We start from the raw sequence: 21,206 nt of genomic DNA on the forward strand, positions 1-21,206 counted from the left end.
ATCAGAAGAGATTCAAGTGAAAATTCTGAGGATCTTCAAAATATATATTCAATTCAAAAAATAATTTATTCCGCACAACATAATATTATTACAAAACATTGTACCATCTAACAATACAAAAAATACTAATGAAAATGAAATGTTTTGCTTCAGATGACAAAAACATAAAGCGAAATAAATATGAGCACACCTAGGCATAAGCCCTATTGGAGTGCACTTCTCTTAAAATAAAATAAATTTAAAGACTAGAGTAGTAGGACCGCTACGCTCTACACATGAAATAAACTTTATTTATGTGAAAATTAATAATTATAAATTTACCAGTGTTACGGTCTTCATAATGCGTATTATACAGGTCTTCATAATCTATTATAACAATTGCAATGTTATTGAATGATTTTCCATTGATTTTCATGGAAAAAATTAAGTTAAATGAAAAAAATAATATAGTAAAATAAATAAAATTATTCAAAAATGTGCTCAGTGGACAGCGAATTAAATTATGAAAACAGAAAGACAGGGAAAAAACCACTGACTTAAGAATAAGATTATACTGCCTAATATTTATACTAATGTACAATCCTCAAAAAAGATTCACAGTCATTCAATGTGAACAGATAGAACTTCAAACTTTTAAGAAATATTGTTTTCACATCGACTACTGTACTTATATACTGTATTTGCATATCAAAGTACATAGTTGTATGAACGTGTTGATGTAGTTTTCCATCAATATTTACACATTAAATTTACACCTAAAACTAGGGAGTTATTTTTCAAACACCCTGTATTTGAAGCCCAATGCAAATCAATGTGCTTCTTTATGTTGGCTTACCAGTTCCTGAAGTAACTTGTAACAAATTACTATTACGAGTAACTTTCAATTTACGAGTAAATTACTATCACAAATTACGAGTAACAAATTACTCTTAAAAAATTCTGTATATGAAAAGATCAAAGAATAATGAGGAATTTTTAGAATTTATAAAATACAAGTAAGTATAATTCATGGAGTACCAAGCACAAATTATTCATCGACGTTTCTGCAAGTGTTGAAAAAGATGACTACAAATACGAAAAAAAGAGAACCCTAATTTTTTTATCCTAAAATCAGAGCGGCTACAAAATCTTCACCATTATTCCTGCATAAATTGAAAATTGCACATGTAACACACATGTGTCCACGTCATTTATATTTTTTTCGCACTGCTTTTTGACTTGATTCACAGCATGTCACCAATGAAATCTTTTTCAACGATTTCTGTTTAGATTCATAGAAGACACAAATGTCGTTGCATATTTATGTGACCATATCAAGAAACCAGTTAGCGACCAACATATGTAACTGTGTATAAAAAACGTGGTCTCTGATATAAGAGCACTGCAATGCCGGCTTGCTTGAAATCAAGTCGTCGTCTTGAAGGACTAAATTTTTATTCAACACACAACACAGTCAGGAGGTCAACTCTATGAACAAGCTTAAGAATTGACTCCTCCATTTTGACACTTGATTTGATATGGTTATGAGACAACTTGAAGCTTAGAATAACACATTGCTAAATTTATCAAGTAAAGAATTGCGAATTAAAGCATCGCGAGTGGTTATTTAGCCACGAATTACGTACGTGTCAATTGTTAAGTTAACAAATACAGTACACATAAAGCTATAGTGAGGTCCATGTTATATTGACAATAGTATTGCTATCCTTGTCTATCATTCAACAAAGCGGATAGCCTTATCTCTTTCTCGCTTTGCTCTGTTGCCAGATCGTCTTTTAACAATGTAGAAATAATAATTAAAAAAATATTTCATCTTAATTATGAAATTATTGAAAAATATAACGTCTTGATTAATAAAATTTAATTGGTTATTTTAAACTAGTTTAGCGTTAAGTTGGTAATAGAATGTCATCGTTTATAATATCAGGAAGGCTAATTTTTACAGGAAATTTGTTATTTGTTTACAAACCATCAGTAAATTGAGGTTATGTAGCTACATTTCCTCGTTCAAAATCCACAGAGCTGTAAGCTGTACGGTAATAAAAGTGGAAAGCGATCAAGAAATTCTTCAAAAAAGGATGAAATGCTATATTACTATTAGAAACAAACTTATATTTAGTTGGTACCAAAAAATATATTCTAGAATGTGAGAAAAAAAACCTTATTTTGTTATAAAAATCTACTTAAATCTACTACGGTCTTCCTCGTTTATTAGAAATCTCTCAAAAGCAAAATATCTCAGTTATGTGTTATTAAAAACATGTTTTCTAATCACAGACCACTGATAAAAATTGTCTTATTTTCTATCTAGTGGTTTATTTAATCAAATACTAAATTGGCACTTGCTTTACTCAAGCAAAACCGTTAAAAAAATTCCAGAAATTTGAATGATTCGTTTTTTGCCAATTTTTCTCAGTTCCAAAATTTCTTAGCAGTCATCTTTATCAATCGCATTAAAAACTATCAATTCCTCCATAAAAAATAATAATATCGAGTGACCTGGCTGGCTCAGGTCTGGTGTCAGAGTTTTCAGGTCGCAACTGATCAATTTCAGGGCCTCTGACATGACCTAACGACTGCTTTTTAGGCAGCCGGGACCGACGGCTTAACGTGTCCATCCGAAACACGGGAGTGGCCCGAGATAAATATCTTGCCCGGGCCGGGATTTGAACCCGGGCCTCTGAATCATGAAGCCAGCATCTGATCCACTCTACTACGGCCACTCAATTCCTCCATTATAATTATTTTTACATTCAAATAATGATTCTCTATAACCTAAATAATTATTATGGTCTACAGAAGCATTAAAAACAACCATCGAAAAATAATTTACTATTTGTTTCTCCATCAAATCTTACAGATGTCTAGTTAATCAAAATTATTTGGTTTAAACCTCCTGTTTTGGAGGTTTAAACTTTCTCAGAGTTTAAACTCAATACAGAGTTTAAACAAATACTGCGCAAAAGGAATTTTAGTTTAAACCAAAAAAATCCAGATTTGGTTTAAGCTTTAGCTTTAAACTTACACTTTGCAAACGGATAAATTTCATGGAAATCTATTACCGCGTTTCGCCGTAAATGCGCAACATATAAACATTTAAATGCCAAACCGTCGACTTGAATCTTAGACCTCACTTCGCTCGGTCAGTTATGATAATTAAGTCTTGTGTAAGCATGATCTGATGGAATAAATAGTTTGTGTATCAGTGTGGATGTGCATGATTATAGTTAGGGACGTTGTTCAGTTATAAATGTAACCGTATCTATTCTATTGATAAAATTTTTGTTCATTATTTGTTATTATATTCTTTAATTTTTATAAGTTTTGGAATTTTGAATTCTCAATTTGTTTTATTTTTACTTTTTTTCATAAGTATTTGAAATCTTTGTATTTTTCATTTTTGAATTAGGTGGTATTTTTGTTGTTTGTATTTTTTATTATTGCATAAGCTCGTATTATTTTTAACATTTTTTTCATTTGTATCCGTACAATTTTTATTGACAATTAGAACAAAAATAGTACAATTAGAACCAAAATAGAATTGAACGGAGAATTAATAGAACAAGAGAAAAATTTCAACTATCTTGGTAATGATGTAACATATGATAAATATATTGATGTATACAATAAAATGTCAAAGTTTCAGAAAATATGTGGCACTATACATAGAAACCTCAAAAATAAATCAAGACAAGAAACCAGAATAAAGTTCTATAATACCATTGCAGTTCCGACTCTCCTATATGGAAGTGAGAATTGGATTCACACACGTAGAATGAACAGTAGAATTCAAGCTGCAGAAATGAGGTTTCTAAGGAGTGTATTTGGCTGCACTAGAGTTGATAGAATAAGAAACACTGATATAAGACAGGGTTTATTGGTTGCTCCTCTACATGAAAGAATTATTCAAAATAGACGCAACTGGTGCAGTCATTTGGATAGAATGCCACCTGGAAGAATTCCCGTTGTAGTCCAAAACTATAGACCTACAGGAAAAAGAGATGTAGGGAGACCAAGAAAGAGATGGTTACCGGAACAGGTTCATTAATAAACCTAATCCCTGAAGTGAAGATGATGATGACAATTTTTATTGTTAAGGAGACATATTTGGTGAACCCCGTTGTCTCCATTGTGAATAAATAAATAAGTGAATTAACTATTGATTGCGTGCAATAACGCACGCAATTAATAACTAAAATAACATACGATTGTCTCGAACTTTCTCTGCTTTGAACTTGGGCTGTCCTGTTGCCAGTATGTCTGGAAGGGGATTAGCTTTTGATGTTAGCATTTTTGATACACCAACCCCAACAGCCATTAGCCGTTTTCACACCGATATCTCGCCGACACGACATACAGACAGGATTTACTCTGATGGACAGTATAAGAGGAGGGTGCGGTTTATAACTGCGCGAGGTCTACTGTTCACAGAACTACTGTACTAGTAAGGACGGCGAAAATCGTACGAACAAAAATCGATGTGTGTGTGTGTGTGACTGGCTTAACACAGAGTAAGTTAGAGGTTAATCTGATAACATGATTGAAATACATCTATTCATGATAACCATTTATTTTAAGAAGTAACTAAGAAGGTAGCCAACCTCAAGCTATTCATTGTGGAAGGATTGTTTCTCCATAGCTTTCTTCAACCCATACAACTAATTACATACTAATATTATTACCCTTACATACTAATTTAATACCTGCTAGAATGTTTGCTGGGACTTTCATCTTTCCCTCCAATTAAAATAACAGACTGATCCAACAGAATCAAATACTAGTAGTTCTGTAAACAGTAGACCTCACGCAGTTTTCTCATCCACAAGTATCTGGTGTCACCTGTTCACCGGGTTCTCCAGACATCTGTGTAATGCATGCAATAAATAATCCACTTGTCAGCTGATTGATTGCTAATAATTCTATAGTCTGATTAATCCTATCTTCAGAGTGATATTGGAGTATGGAGGAAATTCCTTTTCCTTTCATATTATCCTTAAAATGCAAATTTTCAAAAAAAAAAACCTTGTGTATACATCGACGCGCAGTTGAAAAAGTAATATTCTTGCCAAATCTCATAGAATTCTATCAACGCGTTTGGCCGTAAATGCGTTACATTCTGGCAGACAGAATAAATAAGAAGTTAAAACATAGACCACACTGCGTTAGGTCAATTAAAATACCTAATCAAGAATGAGCATCAGTCACAAGCTCAGCAGGCGAACTAATATGTACTGTAACAACTAAACAGTCATTAAACGACCACAACCAACTTTTGAATCAGACTTGACAATGTTCTTGATCACTGTAGAAAGAGAACAAATATTTTTTCAAAATGTTTACAACCAACATGTGTCCCAAATATACAATCCCAATAAATAATATCACAATTAGAGTTATCAGTCACGGATAACAAGCTTTTAGAGCATATTCAAAACGACCCCGATGACTCATATCAACTCTGGATAAAGCCCGTTATGAGTTGCTCGTTACTCGTTACGAAATGCTTCTATCTTAAATGAGATCTTTTCAGAATCAGAGCAATAAAGGGAGAGCGTAGTCAAGCACCCATCAAGATGAATTATGAGAATACAGTAATACATGCACGATCAATGCAAATCATTCGCCCTGATATGACCACACCTCCTCATATTACTAGACCACGCGGTTCATCAAAACAGTGGCAATTTTCTACAGTTGCAATGAAAAATTATGATGTCCATGTAATTGCAACAAAGCTTTCAATAATGATTGCTGTGTTTATTGGACTTGGAAATTACTATTACTCAGCTTATAGCAGATACACAACATGTTTAAAGCTCATAAAGCTGCGTATACACCGGAGTCAATAACACAAGTTTTTAACATTTTTGTTATCAACTGATGTTAATTTATTACAAAAGTCAATAACATCATGTTGAGTTGCGTTTACACCGGAGTTGATAGCATGAGTTATTAATAAAAAGTTGTCAACTTGACTGAATCGACAAAAATTTCTCTTGAAAAAAGTTGACAACTCGTGTTTTCAACAGAAAATTCCTTGTTGACCGAGCGAAGTGAGGTCTAAGATTCAAGTCGACGGTTTGGCATTCCTCTTAATGTTTTAATGTTTATATGTTGCGCATTTACGGCGAAACGCGGTAATAGATTTTCATGAAATTTGACAGGTATGTTCCTTTTTTAATTGCGCGTCGACGTATATACAAGGTTTTTGGAAATTTTGCATTTCGAGGATAATATAAAAGGAAAAAGGAGCCTCCTTCATACGCCAATATTAGAGTAAAAATCAGACTATAGAATTATTCATCATAAATCAGCTGACAAGTGATTACACAGATGTGTGGGGAAGCCAGTCTATTGCTGTATTTTCATAAGGTCTATAGTTTCAATCAGGTACTTGTGGATGAGAATACTGCGTGAGGTCTACTGTTCACAGAACTACTAGTTATTAACAAGATTTATGTTATCCATCGAGAGTCGGTAACTTTTGTTAATAACAGGTTACTATCTTCCCCGCAACCCCCTCGCCCACCATCCCTACCCTACAACTACAGCTGTTCCCTAATAACTACAGCTGCAGACAAAACACGTGACAAAGTTATTAACTTTTGTTGATAACAAAACTAGCAGCCAAAAGAAAATGTTATTAACTTATGTTGAAAACTTTTGTTTTAAACTCTGGTGTAAACGCATTATAATTTATTTATATTAGATCAGATGAAGATCATTATTTTAAATATTTCAAATTTGAAGACAATTTTTTGCTTTTTATTCCGGCTGTTATATCATATTTAATTTTATTTAACTCTCGTTAAATAAAATCATATGGAAGTCAATTATATTGATAACAAGATCTTGTTGATAACAAGGAATTTTCTGTTAGAAACATGAGTTATTAACTTTTATCAAGAGAAATTTTTGACGATTCAGTCAAGTTAATAACTCGGTTTATTAACTCCGGTGTAAACGCAGCTTACGTTTCAAATGCCTAGTGAGGTCCACGTTATAATGACGGTATTTGATTGACGTTGGTGTTGCTATCCTTGCAAATTTCATTCAACAAAGACATAGGCTATCCCTCTCTAGCTCCTCAATGTTGCGTGATTGTTTTTCAACAATGTAGAAATATAATAAAAATATTTCATTTAAATTATGAAAATTTAATATTTGATCATATTTTTTTAACGAATCAAATATAAATTATTATTTTAAACAAGAATGAACAGTCAATATTACATCAGATATATCGGTTATTAGCTATCCTTTATAGAAGCACAGATAAACTAAGTCCTATAGAAGGCAGTAAATGTAAAAAAAAAAATAGTTAATGAATTTATTGATCCCGTTTATGATGAACCTGATGATATAGTTTTGGATGGGTAGCTCATGAAAAAATTATAACAATAGTTTTAAATAGAGATCTCCAAGTCGAATTTATTCAGAGTTTTGGTATCTTATATGGAACAACATAGAAAAGTTTTCTTTTCAAAGCTTAGAATCGGCAACATTGTTCTCCTATCTCCCCCACTGCCACTAGAAATTGGATCTGACTGTATACACTATATGTATATATTTTCAATTTTTTAAGATCTTGTGTATTCATTGGTCAGGAGAGAATGAGTTTGTCTGACTGCCATTATTTGCTAGTCCATTTAGTATACCAATGTGCACCATTTACAATGGACTTAGCAATCAGAACTATAAACAATAGTGTGTTGGTTTTGACACTTAGATCTTTAAAACATTTTCAATCGCATCTGCAAAGAATCGTAGTTTCTGTCTTGAAATACGTACTTGAAATTCAAATGCATCATTTGCCTTCAAAGCTACCCTATAATAGTTATAGTTTATAGGGACATGGGTGCTGGACATGTTAATCAGGTTCTTATTATTAGAGTTATATTTTCGTAGTTTCTCTGTTAAGATGTGTACTTCGAATTCAAATGCATCATTGCCTTCAAAGCTACCCTATAATAGTTATAGTTTATAGGGACATGGGTGCTGGACATGTTAATCAGGTTCTTATTATTAGAGTTATATTTTCGTAGTTTCTCTGTTAAGATGTGTACTTCGAATTCAAATGCATCATTCGCTTTCAAATCAGCTGAAAAAATCAGCTGATAGTTGCAGTGATAGTAGTTTTAATTTTTCTGCTCAAAATTTTCAAGTTTCGGATTGTTTAGTGTTATTTCCGGCTCTTATCAACCCTTCGAAATTCAAAATTCATCAGTCATATCTCGAATACGTATTCTCTGAGTGTTAATCTTTGGTGAAAACAGAAATTTTAAACTTAACCTCACTTTGGACTATTTATGTGCCAAAATCAAGGAATTGAAGAAGTTTTGGGCAATTGCCTGTTTCTCTTTCCAAATATCGTGTTTGTGACTGTTCTAATAAATAAATAAATAATTTCAAATCAACTCTATAAGAAAAAAAAGGCTGTGCAAAGGGTAAAAATAAACTTTCTGCTCGTGATATTTTTCAAAGTTTGTAGATTTGTATATCATTAAGCAATCAAAATGAAAAACTTTTCTCACGAGGATATTTTTTTCCGATCATTACTTTTTGAGATATGAGCGCCTAAAGTTTAAATTTTTGGGACAGAACATTTCAAATTCGTTAAGAGATAAATCCATGAAAATTAGAGGATAATCCATGAGATTTAGAGGATGGATTCTTCATGGTATTGTTGATCTAGTAAAACAAAAATTTTCTGGAAATATCAATTTTAGGAAAAGTTATTAAATTTACCAAAAATAACTCAACTAAATAGTTAGTACAAGTTATTTTTAGTAAATTGAATAAATATCTTTAAAATTGATATTTTCAGAAAATTTTTGTTTTACTAGATCAACAATATCATGAAGAATCCATCCTCTAAATCTCATGGATTTATCTCTTACCGAATTTGAAATGTTCTGTCCCAAAAATTTAATCTTTAGGCGCTCATATCTCAAAAAGTAATGATCAGAAAAAATGTTTCCCTGAGAAAACGATTTCATTTTGATAGCTTGATGATATAGAAATCGAAAAACTTTGAAAAATATCACGAGTAGAAAGTTTATCTTTAGCCTTTGCATAGCCTTAAACTGTACTTTATTGGGACATTGGTGCTCGACATGTTAATCAGGTTCTTATTATTAGAGTATATTTTCGCAGTTTCTCTGTTGAGATGTGTACTTCGAATTCAAATGCATCATTCTCCTTCAAATCAACTCAAGAGTGATTCTTAATTGGGATATTGGTGCTAGATATATGGATCAGGTTCTTATCATTATAATAGCTTAATGTTATATAAGTTGCCAAATTTCAAGAATATCTTTACTTCTAAGGGTGGCCACTAACGACAGGACAAGTGTGTTGAACATGTGTGTACACACATGCTCGTCATGCATGTTGTATCATCAGCGAAAGGCTTCCAAAACTCTCTTAAAACTCTGCATCCCAATTCCCGACAGTTGACTTGAAAATATAGTGGAGAAAATATTACTGTGTGGGCTATGATACCTAATAAATTCTCGCTTTTTTAAATACCTGGTGCACCACTAAAACATCGTGAGGCACAACACCATAAATTTTCGACACTTTTAGTTTAGGCCAGCCAGCCGAAAGTGGATTAAAAATGGAGTTTGCCGTATATCACGAACGTAATACAGCTCTCAACTATTTCCCCATCGGAGTTGAGCACTAAATGCTGGAAGGGGAAGCAGTGCGGGGGTTGACAACCCTCCAAGAAGCATGCAGTCACTGCGGGAGTGCTCACTGCACACGCGAGGGTCGAGGGTGGCCCAAACCCCGGCAGCTATGAAAGGAACAATAATCCAACATTGATCGATCAAGAAAAATAAGTAACAACTGTTCTGTATAACGAGACCATATTTTGTTGAACAAGATTGGTTGCAATGATTGGAAATTCTCACTTATAATATGAGTGGAAAATTGTTATGTGTTACTGAAAGGTGTCGAATGATAGGTATTTGTATTTTGTTTATAGGTACGTTGCATAATAATACTATTGAAATTGAAATCAATATCAAATGCTTTCTCTTGTGAATTTACTTGCAAATATATGGGAAAACCCGAAATGTGAAAATAGCTTTAAATATAGGTGTAAGAGACCTCTGTGATCTCTAGCCTCTGAGAAACTAGTAGTTCTGTGAACAGTAGACATCACGCAGTATTCTCATCCACAAGTGAAAATAGCTTTAAATATAGGTGTAAGAGACCTCTGTGATCTCTAGCCTCTGAGAAACTAGTAGTTCTGTGAACAGTAGACATCACGCAGTATTCTCATCCACAAGTGAAAATAGCTTTAAATATAGGTGTAAGAGACCTCTGTGATCTCTAGCCTCTGAGAAACTAGTAGTTCTGTGAACAGTAGACATCACGCAGTATTCTCATCCACAAGTACCTGATTGAAGCTATAGACCTTATGGAAATACAGCAATAGACTGGCTTCTCCACACATCTGTGTAATCACTTGTGGTTTCGATGTTCGATGTTTTTGAAAGGGTAGTATTATAGTCCACTAGACAGCTGATTTATGATGAATAATTCTATAGTCTGATTTTTACTCTAATATTGGCGTATGAAGGAGGCTCCTTTTTCCTTTTATATTATCCTTGAAATGCAAAATTTCCAAAAACCTTGTATATACATATACGTCGACGCGCAATTTTAAAATCTATTACCGCGTTCCGCCGTAAATGCGCAACATAAAAACATTTAAACATTAAGAGAAATTCCAAACCGTCGACTTGAATCTTAGACCTCACTTTGCTCGGTCAATAAAGAACTATGACTTGGAAGGAAACCTTATCGAAAGCCTTCATAGAGCCGATTTTGAAATGTACTGAACAGATTATATTTTGATATAGTGAGATCCGCGTTATAATGGCAGTGGAAAAAGCTAGAAAAACAGCGTTGCCGATGCTCTGCCTTGACACTGCCTCCTACAGAAGATAGCTGATACAGGTATATCTAATCCTATACTAATAAACGAGTAATTTCTGTTAAAATGTTTGGATGTTTATAAGTTTGTATTTCACCGGATCTCGAAAACAGCTCTAACGATTCTCACGAAATGCAGAACATAGTAGGTTTATAATATAAAAATTCGATTGCACTAGGTCTCATCCCTGGGAAAACTCGCTGAAGGACATTGAAAGGATAATTATTATTCATCCTTGGAAAAACAGCTGATAATAATTATTTCGTCATATGTTGATGATGGAAGTGAGTGAGCGAGTTTATGTGTGTGGGACTGTGTCAAAATTATGACTCAGCTGTTGAACTTTTGTAATCATTCAATCAGGTACTTAGTGCCGGTTGAAAAAAAGCTGGGTTACTTTCAATCCTGTTTAATTCCAGCAGATTCATCTTTTTGAAATGTTCTTCTCTGATTTGGTTTCACCTTAAATTAATCAGGATTAAAATTTAACCGGCTTTTGTGGAACCGGGCCTTTGTGTGGGAAATTTTTGCATTCCACTGGGAATTAATCTCAATTTACTGTGATTGATTGATTGAGTACTTTATTTATGTAGATTACAATATATACTGGCTTATACACTTATATACAATAGCTTACAATACAGCAAAATTATAGATGAATTTACATAATATGGACTAAGAAAATAATTATTGAACTGTATATGATATGAAAAAGCAATTTGTAATATAATAACTATAGATAATAATCATATTGTTATGCATCTACATAAATTGGCGGAGCTTTGGACATATCAATGTCCATTCTTCGGAAAGAATATAAAAAAATATCCTCCCCACTAACTCTCTACCAAATAGATAGAATTTTTGGTATGATAGTGATTAGATAGAACATTTCTGTATGAACTAAGAATGTTATTATAATTTCTTCTTTCGTAATAAATTTTTTATGCTTAATACTCCAGAGCGAAGCCCCCAATATTGTTATATTAACTGTTAATTCTTAATTATTAAAATATATTTTTCAAATGATTTTACAATTAAGATTGAATATTTTGTTAATTAATTATATTTCCGTATTGTTAAAAGCAATCTGACAAAGTTGCTGAGCTAGAAAAGGAAACTGCTATCTGCTTTGTGGAGTAATAGACAAGAATAGCAACACCAATATTGATCAAATAACTTATTGTACTGACATTATTTATTTTTTGATACAATTACAAATCATATGAATATGATCGGGATAGAATAGTGGGCCTGTATATTCATTCATTCATTTATTGTATAAAATACTATAATCATAATACAATTATGACATTGGAGGAAAAACTAGGCTGAGCCTGTACTATTTCTCTCCAAAAATTTTGATGAAATGTTAATGTTGTCCAAAAATTAAAGTTATTTTATCACACACTGCTTCTTTACTTGATTTTCGGTCCAGGATTGATGATTAAAATTTTTGAAGGTTGATTTTATACTTTAAATGAATCACAGAATGTATCACAATAAATTAAAAACTTTAGAAATATTGCTCTAAATATTATAACGTGGGACTCACTATACCACACCATTGGTCCTATAAAATCAATAATCCTGACATGAGAAAAAAGTTCTGATTTGGCCGGTTGTGATCACTGGTCCATGGTGCAGCGTTATAGAGGGTGGTACAGGGAACAAGGTGTACACTGTTGTCAATAACCGTTTTATACTTGGACTGCCCACTAACGACAGGACATGTGTGTTGAACATGTGTGTACACGCCTGCTTGTCATGCATGTTTTGTCATCAGCGAAAAACTTTGAACAACATTTTTCAACAACTATCTGTGAACAGTAGACCTCGCGCTCAGTAAGTTAGGCCTACATTGAACTGTTATTTTTTCTCAAAAATAAATAAATAATTTATCAATTTAAAATGTCTAGAAAAAATCCTAAATAAACATAGAGCTTTCTGTCCTATCGTACCGTGACGTGTCGTCCCGGAATGTGAGTGTGAGCGCTGTTATCAGGTCTTGCTGCCGTCGATACCCCAATCCAATCAACCCATCAGAGAACATTCTGTGTTGTCGTGACGGCGGAAAATCGGTGTGTTGAAATTAACAAACTACCATAATGCTGATTTCCTACAAACTTCATTTCTCACTTTTCATGATTTTAGAAATCAATTTCTTTTCAATAATATTTGTTGCAATTTTAATCATCAGATTAAAAAAGAAAAATGTAAAAAAATGTTTTCTATCAATAACTCCAAACTAGAATCATGGACAACTGTTTACTAACGTTGATGGAAAGATACATTTTTAAGATGTTCGATGTTTTTGGACGGGTAGTATCCCGTCCACTAGACAGCTGATTTATTATGAATAATTCTGTAGTCTGATTTTTACTCTAATATTGGCGTATGAAGGAGGGGCTCCTTTTTCCTTTTATATTATCCTTGAAATGCAAAATTTCCAAAAACCTTGTATATACGTCGACGCGCAATTTAAAAAGGAACATACCTGTCAAATTTCATGAAAATATATTGCTGCGTTTCGCTGTAAATGCGCAACATATAAAAATATAAACATTTTAACATTTAAACATAAAGAGAAATGCAAAACCGTCGACTTGAATCTAAAGGTGCGTACAGATATACGCGAACATGAGCAATTCACTTTTAATCAGCTGACTATATCTGTATTTTTACAGAAACGGTAAGATACAGATATAAAAAGCTTGGCATCAGCTGATTAAAAGTGAACATGAGCAATTCACTTTTAATCAGCTGATGCCAAGCTTCTTATATCTGTATCTTACCGTTTCTGTAAGAATACAGATATAGTCAGCTGATTAAAAGTGAATTGCTCATGTTCACTTTTAATCAGCTGATGCCAAGCTTTTTATATCTGTATGTTACCGTTTCTGTAAAAATACAGATATAGTCAGCTGATTAAAAGTGAATTGCTCATGTTCGCGTATATCTGTACGCACCTTTAGATTCAAGTCGACGGTTTTGCATTTCTCTTTATAAAATAACTTGATTAATCCAAGTAATGTATTGGACAGTATTGGGTAATGTATTGTATTATTGACATATCGGGTAATGTATTGTATTTGGCAGTATTTGACATATAAAGTTCAGTATTTCATGTTGGAATAAAAATGGTAGTTTGGATAAAGCTGCTTCATAATTCTGTCATCAAAGTCTAAACATAACTGTCACTTCAGTGACAAACTGATATTGTTTTATAAATCACAGCCGATTTAAATTTATCCCACTCACTCAAATGTACTGCATGATTCATGCTGGATTACAATAGAGGAAATGGTTACTATTGCAACTTGGCAACAACATTCACTGTAATTATTACACACAGTAAGTCTGCTGAAAATTCAGTATCAAACAATACCATTTTGTAAAACTTTGTTTGTCACATTGTATTTTGATGAACGACTGAAAAAGTATGGCGCTCCCTCTTAGCTAATTAACCACTGACAATGACAAACGAGCTGAAAATGAATAGCGTGTTTATGGAAAACAAAAAAGGGATAGGGTAACCAATCCTTGAACAACAGCTTCCAAGTTTCTATGCATAGAAGATAGAATGTTGAATTTATTAGAATTATGTAGTGTTTGAAATTGAAATTTTAGTGGCTGCTTTCAGAGTAAATCAGTGAGTAATTCAATCAAAGAGTATTTGAAAATCAATTCCTCTCAATTTTTAAGGAGTCAAGTTTGTATGATTCATTAATTTCTAGTAGTATCGAACATGATTAGAACAATACCAACAACCAGTAAGTGATAGGAACTAGAGAATAGTTACTCAAAAGAACTTCCAAAAGAAATTTGGAATTTTCTTTGTATTAATTAGATACAAAGGGCCTCATTATAGCGGATTAAGAGCTTATAATTCTCTTCCTATTGAAATAAAATGTATTAAGAGCTCAGAAAGGTTCAAGAATGTAATAAAAGCTAAATTGATCGATATATCTCCGCAAAATTTAGCTTTAGAGGAAAGCTTAAAACCAGAGAAAACTTCTATAATTCTGTGCTTTCCGTGTTATTCTGTGCTTAAACTGTTGGCAGGTGTAGGCATTTTTTTTAACTCGTATAACTAATAACTCCTTGTATGTTCCGATTTTCTTTTTTTTTATTCTCTCTTTTGTAATTACTTTTCTTTGAGTACTGTACTCAATACTTTTGACGTGTCATATACTACCAAGCTTTGCTTGATTCTGTAGTGTTATATGACGAAAATTAAACTAAACTAAACAATTAGTAGTCTTATTTGCAGTTCTTAGAGGAACTGAAGAATAGTTTCTGCAGTAATTTGGAATTTCCTTTGTGTTTATTAAATAATTAGTCGCCTAATTTGCAGTTCTCAGAGGAACTGAAGAATAGTTTCTGCAAAGAACTGCAAATTAGACTAGGTACTTATTTAATAAATACAAAGAAAATTCCAAACGTCATTTGGAATGAATTAGGTATTTCTCAACTGAGAATATATAGCCTAATAAATTACCCTACATTTGATATTTGATAACATACAGTTCTAGTTGTTGCAAGAACTGAAACCATTGAAAAAAATAGTCTTGAATACAGATGTCAGCTCGCGGCATTTCATTGACGTCTATCTTGCGTGACAGGTATGATCCGAAAATAGTTCAAGTTATTTCCGTAACTATTTAAAACGCGTCTCAACTACACTGACGAGACAATGTTGTGGGTAGGTCGTGGCTACTGATACAATAATAAGAAACACTGGAATGAAAGAACAAAACGATGAAGCTATTCTGCAAATTCAACGCGATTCATTTTATCGAAAATTAATGAGACGAAGCCTCATTGGGTTGGGCTAACGATCACCAAACATGAAACAAGCTGGTCATATCAGTGATAGTTTAGGTTACATCCTTACAATGTAATTGATAATTTGCAAATAACTTGCGGCCTTGGACTTGATTGTAGAATAGGTGGAGCAATAGATTTGCAAAATCAAATTCTTTATTCTTTTATACAATAATTAAATTATCAAAATGATAGGGAGTGGAAAAATAAGGTAACCTTGTGCTATTCCTCTCCCAAATTTAGCTAATACATAGTCCGAAAATGAATGAATATTGTGAATAAGATACTAATTATGACGGGTAAATTAAAAATACTGATTGAATAATGAAATAATTTAATGATGTTTTCCATACTGGAAATTTTGGCATATATGACACCCATATTTTTTCGTAAACAGTAATATAGACTACAGAGTAATAAAAAAGTATGACTGGGATAATAAGCTACAAAGTGATAAATATTATATACAAATAATGAAGGTGAACAGTATTTTTACTCTATGGCAATATCAATAGACTGGTACAATAATAGAAACCTGTGTTTGTATAAATGAATAGGTACGTCAATATCCTATATGATTAAAATTTTTCTACTGTTTTGCAAGAATAAGTTATTTGGATAGTTTACAAACTTCTTAGAAAACTTATAAAAAATTACGTTGATATTTTTATGTTTTTTAAACCACATTTACAACAGAGTTACTATCAACTGAAATTAAAACAAATTTAAGTAATTTCTGCAAATTTATCAAGAAGCACAGTAACATTTAACTTGTTTTCTAAATAAAAAATTGACAAATTTTAAGGAGAAATCTATTTGTAAACAGAATTTTGTTGACAACTCTGGTGTAAACTTTGAAGATTAATTGATAAGTAGGTACCTAAGTTACTACCGTACCAGATGTTTAGTAAAAAAATAATTCAACACTCTGTAGGGAAAAAATCTCTGAAAAGTAAATCAGAAGAATTGAAAGTAACGGTAGGTTATTTAAAATAATCAAGTTACTGTGCCAAAAGTGTGTTGAAGAAAATCTTTAAAAACTGAGAAAAATATAAGCCTACTGGGTATTGATTTGGCTTTTCAGCACGGAGCCGGTACCTATCAAAACAAAAAGGTGATACATTAGTCAACTTATTTTAGCTGACATCAATAAAATTAGAAATGGATTTCTGTTCATCATTATTAAAAAATGTTTAGGTCAAGTTGATTGGTGTTTGGCTGTCAACCAAACAATAATAGGCTAGCTAACAATAGGTGTCTAATGCAGGACATCTGTAATAAGCCGATTTCAATTACATAAAACATCAATTGTTTTGAATAAAAAAGGAATAACTCATTTGCTCAGACACATTATAGCATACATACAAGATTTTGAGTTTAATAACACGTGCTAATGCTATTATTTTTTGGTTTATTTACTATTGCCTAGTAAACAAGGACCGATAACCTACGCACATACCTGCAGTAACTGTATCCGTCAAATCATACTTTCCCCCAGTTCGAGGAAAATCCTTGAGCTTTCTTCCACTTAATTTTAACTCTCCACTTAAATGAGCTTCTTCTAAAATCCGTTCTAAAGATCGAGTTAACTGACTTTGTAACTGACAGTTCATATTTAACACCACCTTCGCCATGATCCATTTCTCATTTTGTTACTACTGAAACTGAATGAATGTCAGAAAACAATGTGACCAACAACAAAAACTGCATTCCCCATTACTGCAAACATAACAGAGAAAAATACTCCTTTGAACAAAAATCTCCATCTACAAAAATAATTCTCAAACAACACATTATTTATAAATAAATTTTTACTTTCATGTGAGAATAATATATTTTTTAAATGAAAATATCCTCTTCTCAAACCATCCGCAAACAATCGGCTATGTATATGTAGGAATTTTATCTTAGAGCACTTTACTAGGACTCATCAATCGATGAATTTTCCGTCGTAAAATTTGAACGTTTATAAATATTTTTGATGACATACCTACATACAGAGCTGCAGGTTAGCAGTTTATTAATTAAAAGAGAAATTATTTTGTGTCCAGTTTATCCAATTCTCAGAAGATTTTTTTTTATCAAGAATTAAAATTATCTGATAAGCTTCGCATCGAATTGAAATATCTAAAAAAAAATAGAGAAATCAATTTTAATTTAAGGCCAAGAAATATCTGTTGAATAAGAGCTTTTATATTGAGTATATAAGTGTGTGGAATGTCCTTTCTTATATCCATCTCAAATTTATTATTGAATGTGATCTAATTTCTTATATAGTCTGTTGTATTTGTGATATTTGCTCCCATATGTATGTATACATAATATGCTCTAATATGATAAATGACAATAAAGAATGAATTGAATTGATATTCAGTCCTATCTCATCAATACACACTGTATCTGTTGGCCATGAATAGCATAATATAGTACGGTATACATTATACAATGAGTAGCCTTTAATAAAGAGTTTGGATATTCACTGTCTGGCATATTCTTGTATCTATGAACTTGTGTAATCTAAGCTTTTTATGATGAGTTGGTGACCTTTGGGCATCTCTGTGTATTGGTCTTCAAGTGCTCTTACAAAAACTCTCAAACTGCAAGTTCCTCCACGGTTATACATACGGTACCATATAATAAAACAGTTACTTTAAAAAAATGTTAATATCTTACTTGAAACATATTTATCGGTAAAGCTTTAGGACTAGTTCCTACTGAGTGCGCTCATATAACTTCATGCCTTCACATTATAAACATGTAACATAATTTTCTAAATAAATATATTTTTTAATAAAAAATTCTATCCGAACATACATGAACATTCACAGGTGATCCTTGATTTTCTCAAACATCACTACATAATTTGAAACATATTCTTATAAAGATGTCTTCACTTACACGTAAAACAACCTCTTCTAAGAAAAAAAGAAATAGATCTTCATCTCAAGAGAATAAAGCAAGAAGTTTCGAAAGCGACATACATAAGCTGAGACAAATGAACTTGAACAGTTTTTCAGAAACACAGATTGATTTACAGAAAAGACACAGAATGACAAAATTTTTGTCACTACCAAATATTTCCTTGGCAGAAAGATCATTAATAGAAACTGATGATTTTTTACCAGTTCCAAACAATTCAAGAACTCCTCGATTAGGTATTTGGAAGTTCATATCGAAAAAGTCAATTTCAAAAATCAGACAATCGTCGGCTAACGAAGCTAGAAGAATTATAGGTAACATTGTTTATTCTTACCATAAATATATCTTCTATTTATTTGTAGTACCTATACCTATATAAATATTAGACAAGATGCGGGAGATTTTTTCTATACGGGTACTATTTATTAATAATTATTCTGATTCCAATAGGAAAAAAGGCATTTTAAAATCCAGTTTTTTTTTATTTTCATCGTTTGAGCCAACCGTCTAAAAATTTCCGTGTTTTTTGATATCTTGAGTTATTATAGTTCATAACATTGGGGCAATATTGAACAAACCACAAATTAATAATTAAATTTGGGCAGTTTTTATAGAACAAGTAAATTAATGTTTGATATGTAGTTATAAAACTGTATACCAAAGTTGATGGTTATTATCAAGTTGTAGTAAATTGTAATTTTCTAGTATTGCATGTAACACCATGGCCAGTACTTGTTTTTTAAATAAATAATGTGCAATGAGACCTTCAGATATGGTAATTAAACTCCAAATGTGACCTTTTCAATCTCAATTAATTTTGCAAATTCTAAAAATTAATTCTTTTTTCATACTGAGTTACTACATTTCAAGTTATTTTTCAATTAGTTTTTGTGGAAATTTTCAAATAATTCCCCAGTTTTTATATTGTATCCAACAGCTAGCTTACTGGAAGAGAAGAAACTGGACAGTGAGAACATTTCTTTAACAAGTACTTTGATATTGACAGTTCTGATATGGGCGTTCAAAAAAGGATTCAATGACTTTAAAGCTTCAACCTTAGCTTATTGCTTTATGTCTACTCATGAATATTTTCTGGATTCCCTCTGGAGAAATCAGATCGAGGTTTATTCATTTTTCAAAGAAATATTGATACGTCACACTATTGAGGTACCGTACTTCTGAATATCTTAGTAATAATAATTATCATTATAAATTCAGGATTACTTGATAATTTTGTTTTATTCAAAATATTAGTTAATTATACAGTATAACTTGTTTGGTTCGTCAACTTATTCCATCTAACTAAGCCAATAATAAATCTATATAGTAATAATAAATATACGGTACAAAAATGGTGATTTAAGGTAGGCGCACACACGCATCGGATGATTAGATTTGATGCATTGTTTTCAATTGGAGTGCGCATACCTATACGATGCGGATAAATATGCGCACTCCAATTGAAAACAATGTATCAAATCTAATAATCCGATGCGTGCCGTCCGTCCGATGACGATCTGTGTGCGCCTACCTTTATTTTGTAGCATATAATGTGAAGACAGTACAATGTTTCAGCATTCGTTGGAAGTTTGCATTTTTTCGGAGAAAATTTCAAATTTTGGAACAAAAATTGGAAGCCAACAAACACTATCAATTATCACGAATAAAAAATTAATAAGTAGAATATTACAGTAGTAAGAAATATTGTTGATATTTTTCAGGACTCTCCATTGAGCAATCATGTCTTCACGATCTATGAGTGCAAAGATTGTTTATTGTATTTTTGTGATACTTATCTACAAGTCCTACCTCTGCTGCGTTGTAGACTGATGCCCAACATGAGAATTAAACTTTCTTGGCAAGACAAAAAAGGCGTCAATAATGGGCAGAATGCATCCACAACAAAATAAAAAGTTTTTAATTAGGATTCTCTACTTTTACGTTCAATTAAATTTAATAGAGCTACGGTATCAAATGTTTGATTTCAATAATAAATAAATGAGACTATTTTGATTCAACTTAGTTGGTTCAAGGATTTATTTCAATTTGTATTATATAGGATATAAAGGTTATTCAAATATGAATTTAGAGCTAAGGAACTCAAGTATAAATGATATTCACATCAGACATTGATTTTCGATGGGATTATCAAATTTATCAAAGGTTATTAAATATATGATCAATAAATCCATACCTTTATTTTCTAGTGCATTTTTATGATACATTTGTTAGATATTTTATTGACATTAGATATTTCATTTGAAAATTGTTATCTCTTCACCAATTATTATTGGTAGGAAGAATAATTATTATTAATCCTATCATCAAATTACCCGCTAATGGATATTTTTTTCAATTTTAAGTTAGAAATGCATAAAATGAGCCTATCATGCATTATTCTATATACCCTATTATTTTGCATACAGGCCTATATTTTGTCTCTTTTCTGTTTAGGGCTACTTGTAATATAAATAGAAATACAAATCTCAGTACCCTTTTTGAATTATTTTAC

At 32.0% G+C, this 21,206-nt stretch overlaps 2 protein-coding genes across 7 annotated transcripts in view; one reads left to right on the plus strand and one right to left on the minus strand.

Annotated features, from left to right (window-relative positions):
- LOC111047900 (leucine-rich repeat and calponin homology domain-containing protein) overlaps nt 1-17,439 on the minus strand; it is a 155,718-nt gene extending 138,279 nt beyond the window's left edge. For all 5 annotated transcript variants that reach the window (XM_039424832.1, XM_039424834.1, XM_039424831.1 and 2 more), the window contains exon 1: nt 17,235-17,439. In XM_039424832.1, the coding sequence (XP_039280766.1) occupies nt 17,235-17,409 (175 nt within the window). In that variant the 5' untranslated portion in view covers nt 17,410-17,439. The remainder of the gene's footprint in view (nt 1-17,234) is intronic.
- LOC111057127 lies at nt 16,696-20,712 on the plus strand. 2 transcript variants are annotated; one of them, XM_022344570.2, is made up of 4 exons: nt 16,696-16,889; nt 18,604-19,008; nt 19,632-19,861; nt 20,416-20,712. In XM_022344570.2, exons 2-4 carry the CDS (start codon nt 18,660-18,662, stop codon nt 20,602-20,604), a joined length of 768 nt encoding a protein of 255 aa, XP_022200262.2. In that variant the 5' UTR covers nt 16,696-16,889; nt 18,604-18,659; the 3' UTR covers nt 20,605-20,712. The 2 variants fall into 2 exon arrangements, with proteins under 2 accessions (XP_022200262.2, XP_039280769.1); XM_039424835.1 differs by having other exon boundaries at nt 19,701-19,861; nt 20,416-20,691.
- The last annotated feature ends 494 nt before the right edge of the window (nt 20,713-21,206 follow it).

This window comes from Nilaparvata lugens, chromosome 3, assembly GCF_014356525.2.
Source record: "Nilaparvata lugens isolate BPH chromosome 3, ASM1435652v1, whole genome shotgun sequence".
NCBI lineage: Eukaryota > Metazoa > Arthropoda > Insecta > Hemiptera > Delphacidae > Nilaparvata > Nilaparvata lugens.

Coding starts and splice junctions, on each gene's coding strand:
- LOC111057127 (XM_022344570.2), top strand. CDS start 18,660: ATGTCTTCACTTACACGTAAAACAACCTCTTCTAAGAAAAAAAGAAAT. Junction 19,009..19,631: donor CGAAGCTAGAAGAATTATAG/GTAACATTGTTT, acceptor TGTATCCAACAG/CTAGCTTACTGGAAGAGAAG. Junction 19,862..20,415: donor TGATACGTCACACTATTGAG/GTACCGTACTTC, acceptor GATATTTTTCAG/GACTCTCCATTGAGCAATCA.